The sequence below is a fragment of the Pieris rapae genome, chromosome 11, assembly GCF_905147795.1.
Source record: "Pieris rapae chromosome 11, ilPieRapa1.1, whole genome shotgun sequence".
In the NCBI taxonomy this organism is placed as follows: domain Eukaryota; kingdom Metazoa; phylum Arthropoda; class Insecta; order Lepidoptera; family Pieridae; genus Pieris; species Pieris rapae.
The window spans coordinates 2196461-2207599 of NC_059519.1; the positions used below are offsets into that span (position 1 = coordinate 2196461).

Below are 11139 nucleotides of genomic sequence, written 5' to 3' on the forward strand. Positions count from 1 at the left end.
AAAACTTTACAAATTCAATACAACAAAATTTGTCACATAAAAAATGTATGGAGTATTAATTGTAGAAATATTCTTGTGAAAGAAACTAGTATTGTCCTTTACTCCATTTATTACATGATAAATTAAAGCGTCTTGTCTTTACTAGATTCTCCACAGACTAAATCTATGACCAGTAAACATTAACATGCTATGGCATTTGGATTGTCGGTGCTTGGATCAAATCTGACAAAATACAAATGAATGAATTATTCCCATTAGGGATAAATTGAAAAAAAAAATGAATGAATTATTTTTTGGAAATATAGATTAAGTATGTCAACAATTAAAATATTTGCAGGAATGCTATACAATATTTAAGTGTGTTTATTTAACTTTAGTGTTTAAATGAATTATTTATGTAAATATTATTGATATGGCGAAACGGAAAGCAGGTATGAAGGATATTATATACGAGCTGGATAATGAGGATTTATCTGGAAGTAGCGATGACGAGCATAAAAACTCAAAAACAAAGATTTCAAAACCAAATACGGGACAGCAGGTGGTTCAAGAAATCACTTCTAGTAAAAAATTTACTGAAGATGCTGATAAAGTTCATGAACATTTTATAAAAATAACACCACAAAATGGAGGGAAAAGTGACAGGAATGTTTTAAAGAGTAATTCAAATTACAGAAATATGAGTACTAGAAATGGTTCAGGTCAAACTAAAGACAAGAAAGAACACCCTAACACAATAATTTTTAATGAAGATATTCAAATAGATTCATCAGCCTCCAACAGTGATTTAAGTATAGTGGAATCTGAGCATAAAACACCATTAATAAGCATTCAATTTAGAGATAAAAGGTTTGCAAAATTATATAAAAGTAAAATTAAAAACTTTATGTTAGACTTAATTAAAGAACATGATAATGAGGGCCTAATTATAGATAGTGATACTGAACCTGAGTTAGATATTTGGCCAACGGAGAGTACAGAAAACAAAACTGAAGTACCTTCGTACAATGATAACTTATTTTTTGTGGACACGGCCCCTTGTAGGGGCAACACTGATGTACCTATGTATAAACAGGTAAATTCTTAAGATAGGTATCCTATACTAAATATAATTTACAATAAATGAAGTTTCCTCTTATTATAAATATTTACTTTTTAAGGCCTCACAGTTAATATCCAATATCCAAGAAGATGACTTAAAAGTAAATGAGACACAAGCTACGCGGCCAAGGTTTACATGTTTTAACTGTGATGGAGAACACCAATTAAAAGATTGTAGAAAGCCTAGAAATCATTCTCGAATTGCAGAGAAAAGAAGAAACTTAGGTGTTAAACTTGGGTGAGAATATAACATTTATATATTTGTTAATTATTGCGTCACGTGAATACTTTGATGGAGTGTTTATAAGCGCCTTTCTTTACTGCCCCTGTCAATGTGTGATTTTCATAAGGAAGTGGCATTCTGACTTAAGATTTTATGTAATAGTAAACCACATTTATCATTTTACAGACGTTATCATGTTGAAGATGAGCAAAAATATGGCCACCTCATTCCTGGAAGAATTTCAGGACAGCTGCGTCATGCATTGGGTATCAAGAGATATGAGCTTCCCTTGTATATTTACAGAATGAGGCTTCTAGGGTATCCATGTGGTTGGATGGAAGAAGCTAAGATCTTACCATCGGGCATCAATATGTTTGATTCCACGGTAAAGTTACTGATTTCATGTACTTTTTAGCAAGAACATAAGACATCCATATCTTTTAAATTTATTGCAATAAGCCTTTGCAATTGATTGTAGATCCTTCCAATGAGTGTTTGATCAATATTTTCAACCAACTTTACCACTATCTTAAGTTATTACATCAAAACCAACAGTTCTCTGCACTAAAGTTTCAAATATAAACATACACGCAGACACACACACATATAGAAACACAACACGCGCACACACGAACACACACACACACACACACACACTTTATTTTTACAACTCCGTTTGCAATGTTTTCTTTTAGCATTTACTTATTTTCTTCTATGTATTGTATCTTATGAAATTGACCTGATTGTATGTGTTCCGGTCTGGTGGTGGAGAGGCTGGCTATCTGTCACTCGAATGTTATCATCTTAGTTTAATCATAATAACCTTGTATGTATATGTGAGAGAAGAAATAAAGATTATTTAAATAACATTAACATATATTTTTTATTATTTATAGAAAGTAGAAAGTTATCCAAAATTGTATGTTTAGGTGTGTACACTGCACAGACCTTGTAACTAATAGTAATTAAAGGTAGATATGTATATATATATAACCACTAATGGTTGTTGTAAATAATTTTTTTTTTCAGGGAACACGAATACTCGATCCTGGAGAAGAAGATGGTGAAGTTTTTGAACCAGGAACAAAAGACCGTTATGACATTAAAAAAATTTATGACTTTCCAGGATTCAATGTTCCCACAAGTTCTACATATATTGAGGTAAGTTATTATTATTGTATGTTACTATGCTATATGTATGTAGGCTTAAAGGGAGAAATTAAAAAAATTGTTTTGTAAACATTGGTTTACAAAACTTGTGTGAATGTATCTATGGATGTACATAATAATAATCAAATAAAAACATACTATAGAAATAGTATGTTTTTATTTGAACTTTGCATTGTTAATTCAAAATGCTTAGGAATTAAATGTTAAAATTACTTTTTCATATCAATTACAATAGTATGTTTTTTATTGTATTGTTCATTATCAACAGATATAAATGTATATGTATATATAATATGATTATATGTATACAAATAAATAATGTTGCTATAGATAATTTATTTTGTTACAATAAATTTTTTTTTGGTATCACATTTATTTTAGGAATCACATTTATATGGCCTCCCACCATTGTCGGAACAAGATAGTAAATTTATAATGTTGCAAAGATTAGCACCAAATGCAATGAAGGCATACAAACGGAAGAAACTCACATTCTTTCCTTCATCTGCAAACAATTCTCAAGAAGGGCAAGCAGAAATGGAGCTAGATAGTGGTGATGGTAAGTTTTCTAAAAATTAAATTAAAAAGAAGATCATAACTCATATCGCCTTACCTTGGTCAAATACTGCGTATACACAGATAAACAATATAAATTCAAACTGTGCTTTTCCATAAATGTAATACATATTAGGATTATATTATACACATTTATAAACACCAAACTGGTGTTCTGCAAAACAAATTTTATTGAAAGTAGTTTATGAAAAAGGGACTAAAAAGGTGAATGGTGTGAAGTGATACCACCACACAAGGGCCGATTTCTGCCAGAAGGCTCACAAGTTCGTTGTCATAATTATTTGTGAAATTTAACAATATATTATTTGATAGTGGAAAGTGTTATTAAAAATAAAATTACATTTTGCTCTCGAAGTTTTACTTATGATGTATTGTTTGTTAATTAATTTATTATGTACTAACTATAAAATAGCCGCTTCAATTATCATATTATAATAAAAAGTATTTTTTCATTACAGAAATGGCAGAATTTCCATCTGTACCACCACTACCTGACGATGAACCTCCGTACCGACCATCTCCACCTCCACCCCCTCCGGAATTGCCTTCTAGTCCTAAACCATCAGTTACCCAAACCCCTACAAAATCTTCAGAGCCTGTGAAGTCCAAAACACCGGAAAAAAAATCTTTAAATTCAGAAAAATTAAAAAATCCTGCAACAATTGGTTCAGAATTTCCAAATTCTAAATCAGTAGAATCAAAAGAATCCATATCAAAGAAGCAATCTGTTGGAGAAACATCTAAATCCACCACAGAGAATAATTCAGACAATAAATCAACGGATGACATAGAAATAGTTGAAGTGATGCTGGTGCCAGATATACCTATGCCTGAAGATGATTTGATAACAATAGATGATGATGACGTAAGTAATTTCTTTTTTTATATTATTAAATGTAAGTTGAGAACAAATTTTTTTGGTGTTTGGTCTGTTTTTTTTCATCTGTGCTGTTTGTCCCTAAAGAATTTGTCTTGCAACTCATAAAGCTAATATATTTTTATGTTAACAAAATATTAAAAAAAAAACAGTGGTGCTAGGTCTGGGTTTCAGATATCAGAATCTGTTTTAAGATCATTTGTTAATTTAATTGGCAAGTAGATGATCAAACTCCTGTGCCTGACGAACGCCGTTTTTGGGTCTAAGGCCTGTGCCATGATTTCCAACAAAGTTTAAGTCACACATGCGCACATAGAAAGAAAGTCCATTGGTGCAAAGCTTGGGATCGAACCTCCGACCTCAGGACTGCAAATCGCAATGATATATGGTCTTCAGATTTTTATAAATAAAACTATTTACTAGTGATTCTGTTTTCGTAGGAAACATTACCATTGAGTGGTAGGAATAGCCCCTCCATTGATGATTTAGAAGCTGAAAAACAGCAACTGTTAGATGCTATTAAGAGTGCTGAAATTGCGAACGACTCTGGTACCGACACCGAGATGTCTAAAGAGGTTATTGTTGAAAATATCTCGCTGAGTACTGCAGATGAAAGTGTGGAAATAGTAGAAGAGTGTATTCTCTTGGAATCAGATAACGAAGATAAAGCTTCTAAACAGGATATCAGTAACATAATAGAGAAACCACAAACTGCACATGCTGAAGAAACAACAATTGAACCAGCTGATGAAGTTCCTACACCATCAGAATCAAGTATGCCCGAAGTAAAAACTGGCAAAGTCAAGGAAACACTTTATGGTACACCAGTCTTGAACATTGCATCTCCATTCATGAAATTACCAAGTGACGATAAGTTCGCGAAAGACATTTGTGACATTATCAACTTTGAAAATCTTCCGAATTCAGTAGGTAAATACAAAAAAATTTGTAGCCTATTAAAAAAAGTCAAAAGTGAAGTGGATAGAATACAAGAGTCATGATTTGGGTCTACCACCTCTCAATAAGGGGTGGTTACACAATTAAGCCGAAGTTACTATTGTAATAATGGTGTATTTTTTTTTTACAATGCAAAAATTATATAAAATTATGACTTACCATTACTATGTATATGGTATCTTCCAGAAGTACATTTTTAAAAATAAATATAGTTTTACACATTTGTAGTTTTATTCAGAATCTATATAATTAAAAGGTAAACAATTAAAATGAAAAGTATTTTTTGTCTTTGCATTAAAATGATAATAACGTTGACAGTTAATAATGTATTAATCAAATTTATTGATATGTATTTGAAGATTCTATAACCAGTGTCTACTTTTATTATTTACGGATTCGTGCCAAATTCAAATTTAGTCATTTGCTTTTAATAATGTGGTAGTTTTTAGCGCCTCTTTAAACTGAAAATTTATGAGTACTTACATAGATTCTAACGCTGCGCAATCAATACAAACTTTAACGACACGCACGGAACCATGCGTGCACAATTCTCACACACACAAACATGGTCCTTTAATGGTTCCAGTCTAAAAAAAATGAGTTGAACGAGTCGCGGACTAATGGCGATAAAGGGAAGCGGATGCAACTCAATCTCCGGCTGTGGGCTTTTGAGTTTGAACCAAATACAACATTAAGCACCTGCGTAAAATGAGAAAGATAAAAAGTTCTCTGATTAGTGGTTGCCACACGAACTAATCGACTAAAAGCGAAATTTACGTCGAAGTATGCATAGCGCTAATCGACACTTCACGTTAAGCCGGCTGTACACATGGGGCCAATGTGTAGAGAGCTACTTGGCGGTATGTTGGCTTAATTGGTCTAGTTGGCGCCAACATTGGCAGGCCATCCGAATAGTGTCGGTTTTTAGTGCACACATCAAAGGATCTTGGCGCGCTCCGCAAACAGCGTTCACACGTTGGTGTCTTGTTCAGTTCATACATGGACTGCATAGAGAAAGTTACCTATTGTAAATGTGACACTGACCTTCTAACTTTTTGCAAAATTATTATAAGCCTGTATATCAGTAATAACTAATAACACATATATGTACCTCGTTCTATTCCGATGAATAGTCATCATCCACCACCTTCTTTTGCGCCATTTCTCTTAGTCACTCTACTTTGGTGCACATGTACGTAATAATTAAATGCACTGTATAAATATATTGCCGCGGCTGCAAGAACTTGTAAGTCCATCTTTGAAGCGTCAATGCAGAATGATCAGTAAGCCAATGTGTGAACAGGAATCCTGGTTTCCATCATTTTTGCCCAACACATTGGCCCCATGTGTACTGCCGGCTTTAGACCAACGCAAAATATTTGTAAAGTTAAAGCTGGAAGCTCTCTGCCACCCTCCTTACCAGACCCCCCAAACCCAACTGATTTCTAATTTTATAAAAAAAGTATTGTTAAATTCAACACCTCAGAGCAGTACAAAACGCTTTTACAGACTTACTTATTTAAAAATTTTATACTCATCTCCAATTTATAAAGACCTAATATTAACAATATATGAAATAGTAACTTTAACATTCCCATACAGGTTGTAATCAAACAAAGCTTCTTTATATATCACTTTTATTTTTCCAAATACAATCTCAAAATATATGCTTAGTCAAAGAATGTATAATGCAATAAGTTTTAAAGTAATATTGAACTAAACCCATACCCATGAAATTTCTAAAATAAAAATATAAAATATCACAAGTTTGAAGAATGTATCTTAAACCGTCTTGTTTTATAAATAAGAAAAAACAGTGCAACTCTTGCAAAAAGTGCATAAAAAAAATATAGTAAAGTAAGATAATTTTTGCAGATCTATACCAACCATATTGTTGGTTAATGATTGTGATGATTAAGATTTATTTGTGAACAACCACAATTGGTCATAAGTTGTGAAATTGTTAATATTTGTCTTTTCAAGTCTTAGCACCAATTACACTATTTTGTGACAAATAAACTATGCGATAGACATGGAATGATATGAAATTGAATACTTTAATTACAGGCAAGATGTTTCTTTTCCTCAGAGAGTCCTATTCGAGTTTTGTCTAACACTTACATTAATTACTTATACTTATTACAATGGATGTTAATTATCTTTATAAGTTCAACTGTTATATATGATACATATTATTTTGATGGTACACATGATACACACTTGATGTATTTTGTCAATGCATTAAATTCTGGGTGGTGCTGGTGGTGCTCCATCATTGTCCTGAAAAAATACTATATTATGCATAATTCCAAGTATTAAAATACAAAAACTTATTTTCAATTTTCTAATGTTGAAAGAGACTATAATTATCAGATAAAAAAAATATTAACAAATAAGTAATATAAAAGAAATTTAAAACACAGAAATCCAAATGCTGACAAGGCTAGGAAATTAATTAAGTTCAAGGTGAGAACATCTGCCACTTTAAACAACACAATAGAATAATTATTTATTATTCAACTTCCCTAACATGTCAATGATGTGTGTTAACCAGTATTATATAACATTGAAAAGATAATATTGATCTACATTTCATTAAAACATTTTACAAGTTTTATTTTCAGTTGCAGCATATGAAGATGTATGCACTACAGCTTGGTGCAGATAGCCAGACCTGACTAGAATAAACATAGTTTTTGCCTTAAAGTTGATATAAATGATTAGCTTTTAAAACTGTTAATATTATTATTATAATAAATTTTGTTTATCTTACACGAGGGTTAGGAGCGGGCTTGGCAGTATCCTGAATTTGGTTGCGCTGTGGGCGTAAGACATACAAAACAATTGCCATAGCCATCATCATGAACATAAATGTGTAATTGATTGCTGCATTTTCTGGTTGCGGCAATGATGGCATTTCATCCAGACACTCGCCATCTGTACAGTATGATTGGCCTTGCCTGAGCTATAAAGCGATTTTTAATTTAATAAAGGAAAATATTTCAGCATGACAAATGATTGAATGTTACAAATATTCTGTTCTTCAAAATGATTGGAAGTATAATATAATAAAGAATGCTTTAGACACATATTTTATAAAACATTGTACAACTTAAAATTATTTAAGTGCTAAGTGATTAGGTTTGTTAATACATTTGATAACATTAAACTACTTTATAGCTGCGAAATAATTGTTTCTGTAAATAATTGAAATACAAGTGATAAGGAAACATGTTTATATATATATATACACACATATATATGTGAGGGTACAGAATATTTTTACTATACAAATTGTAAAAGATGTTGATTTCAGATATTGCAAGTTATTTCTTTTTTAATCACAACTATAATGAATAGGAGAAATTGGTTCTACTACGACTTACCATAAAAATAAGCCTTCGCATTGCCAACTCATGATTCCACAAGCACTCACAAGGATCAGATTCGTCGCCCATAACTGTAACAATTAGCTACGTATTAAATACAATACGCCCATTTAATTTGAATGCTTTGAGTATGATTTGTTTGACGCTAATATATTTTGAACAACAAAAAAGACACACTTAAATTGATTGTTTTTTTAGCACGGAACTCAACATAAACTGGTTTAGATTATGTTTTATTTACAAATAAAAAATATCAAGCTATCATCAGCTGTCCCAAGAGAAAGTATTAAATTTAAATTTGGGAGAAACATACCTGTTTATAAATTGCGCAGTTTTATCTGGTTAAAAATTGAGCGTTATTTATAAACTAATACACAATAAGCCCGCACGCTAACGATAAATAAATACGCAGAATATTATTGCTACGATTACAACTTTGACGACATTTTGACGCTGTATGCTTGGTTTGACAGTATTGGTTAAAACTAAAAAGTGTTATAATCTACACCAATCAAAAATAGGTATACCGATTTTAGTGTTGACAACACCAAAATTTAATTTATGGTAATCTAAATTTTTTACTATCAATTTTGTCGTATCTATATTCTATACACATGTAAATACTAAATATTATATAATTATTATTCTCATATTTTTTTCATTGTATGTATAATTTCTGTTTTAATATTAGTTAAATGACCTATTTTTTAGTATTTTTAAGAATGCGTATTCTTTTGAACTTAATAACTAAACAAATATTTATAAGTTATATTTATATAAGTTTATTACATTAGAATTTAGGTGTATAAAACGTTGAAATGAAAAAAAATGTTTTTAAATAACATGTTTACGTTTTATAGTACTGATAATAATTACCACATGTAATGAATATAGACAAAACATTTTGCCCGATCTTTTACAAGATACAACTTTATATTTTAGAAATTCGAGAAAATTCAACATAAATTAATCATTTTTAAAATTAAGGAGATTAAAACCTGTTCTTGTCCTTTTGTTATAATTTCACAAACATTTATTTAGAAAAATTTACCTCATTTAGCTAAAATTGTATGTAGTTCGAGGATAAATAGTTATAATTAGATAGACATAGTATGTCGCTTGCCCCGGGGAACAAAATTGTTAAGCAGATTTACGATTGTTTTACTATTTTCTTATTTTTGACTTCCTTGGTTAACTGTAATTAACTTTAGAACTTTTGCAAAATATTTTAATTAAAAACAACATGATACTATCTTAATTCGGAAAACCCGTTTACCTAATTTAACTTTCCTGAAATAGAGAGCTACAAAAACAAATAAAAAGTAGTAATACATAATATAATATACCCGTTATAATATTACCGCGAAAAGAATGCAAATACATTATTAGTTTGTAGACATTGTGTCGTCCGTTTTAACAGTGAAACAATCGTAAAACGCGTTTTCTCTTTAGTATTAGATAAATTACTGTTTTGTTCATTTAGTTATTTTTTTACTATTAACACAAAATATTTAGCAACATTTTTAAATTGTCAAATAGGATAAAAATACAGTTATTTGATAGATACTTAATATATGTAAATGTTATGTAGGTATTGCTACAACATTCGCTCAAACGGTGATGGATAACATCGTGATGAAATGGGCATACCTTAGATCCTAATAGTCGACGGCGTGCGTCAGGCACAAGTCGGTGACCACCTACTTGCCTGTTACATTAACAAATGATCATGAAACAGATACAGAAATCTGAGGCCCAGACCTAAAAAGGTTGTAGCACCACTGATTTTTTTTTTATGAAGTAGTATCATTTTTTTTATTGAGGGAAATGCATTTCTGCACAGAGTCAAGGACTCGCTCTAAAAGCCCTACTCACTAAACCCCTCCCAATCACATCGCTGTTGGGGTAACTTGGGGTCGCGTAAGCATTCTACCAAGAGACCCCGTGACTGGCTGCTGCAGCTCCCATCTTCCAATACATTGACATCGCCTTAGAAGTCTTTACAGTAGGGTTGCAATTTCTTGCACCCAACACGTGATTTGCCACCAAGTATGAAGTAGTAACCTAGTAATAAATAAAAAAAAATGAATTTGTTCCCCCATGCAAGCGATATCATTCAAAGCTTAGCAAATTTTGTAATCATATAAAAGATTGACTTTTGATTATCAACATTTCCGGTTACAAATGCGCTATATTCCAATCGCTAAGGATAGATACAACTTATCAGGCTGAAGAAACAGCCTTCAGGTTCCTTCCGGCCGGCCTCTCAGTGGTAAGACTAGTCTGAAACACAGGACTGAAAATTTTAATAAGTAATTTACTTTCATACGAAACACTACCAACCCTCCTACTTAATGAACGATAGGAGAGACCAAAAAACCTTAAATTAAAACTCAAGCTTAGTTATGTTAGTTGGGCCAACGAGTCATCTACCCTGTGCAGTGGTGGAACGGAGGTCTGATTGACATTTCCTTGAACTTGGCAAGAGACCAAATGGCTCGAGTCCCACAAAGGAGGAAGGCTAATTTCTCTCCTCATCTGGCAATGTATTCTGAATTTGTCTTAGCAATCTCCCGTTTAAAGGGACTGAAGGCTGAATTTTTAGTTTTAGAGTAAGAACCTATTGCATCTCAAGATGACGACGCTTCTGCTTAAGCTTTAAAGCAATGTCACTTCCGAGGAGGATCCCTTACAAGAGCGTTAGGCTGGGACTTGTCACAGCCCAACTGTTAATTCCAATCTCTACGGCACCGATGCCGTAGAGATTGGAATTAACAGTTCCATACCATGCAGGACCACCTCGGTAACAGAGTCAGCAACGGCATCCAGAGTATCCAAAGCGGCTG

General features: G+C 32.1%; 1 protein-coding gene across 2 annotated transcripts; it reads left to right on the plus strand.

Annotated features, from left to right (window-relative positions):
- Positions 1-303: 303 nt before the first annotated feature.
- LOC110996890 (zinc finger CCHC domain-containing protein 8) lies at positions 304-5125 on the plus strand. 2 transcript variants are annotated; one of them, XM_022264771.2, is made up of 8 exons: positions 304-1075; positions 1161-1339; positions 1511-1709; positions 2354-2485; positions 2876-3053; positions 3529-3757; positions 3791-3935; positions 4388-5125. In XM_022264771.2, exons 1-8 carry the CDS (start codon positions 413-415, stop codon positions 4946-4948), a joined length of 2286 nt encoding a protein of 761 aa, XP_022120463.2. In that variant the 5' UTR covers positions 304-412; the 3' UTR covers positions 4949-5125. The 2 variants fall into 2 exon arrangements, with proteins under 2 accessions (XP_022120463.2, XP_022120462.2); XM_022264770.2 differs by having other exon boundaries at positions 3529-3935.
- Positions 5126-11139: the final 6014 nt, after the last annotated feature.

What these genes read in the sequence shown, in the direction of transcription:
- LOC110996890 (XM_022264770.2), top strand. Translation starts at nt 413, where the DNA reads ATGGCGAAACGGAAAGCAGGTATGAAGGATATTATATACGAGCTGGAT. An exon ending in TCAATATGTTTGATTCCACG is followed by an intron (nt 1,710 to 2,353) that starts GTAAAGTTACTG and finishes TTTTTTTTTCAG; the next exon opens with GGAACACGAATACTCGATCC. An exon ending in CAAGTTCTACATATATTGAG is followed by an intron (nt 2,486 to 2,875) that starts GTAAGTTATTAT and finishes CATTTATTTTAG; the next exon opens with GAATCACATTTATATGGCCT.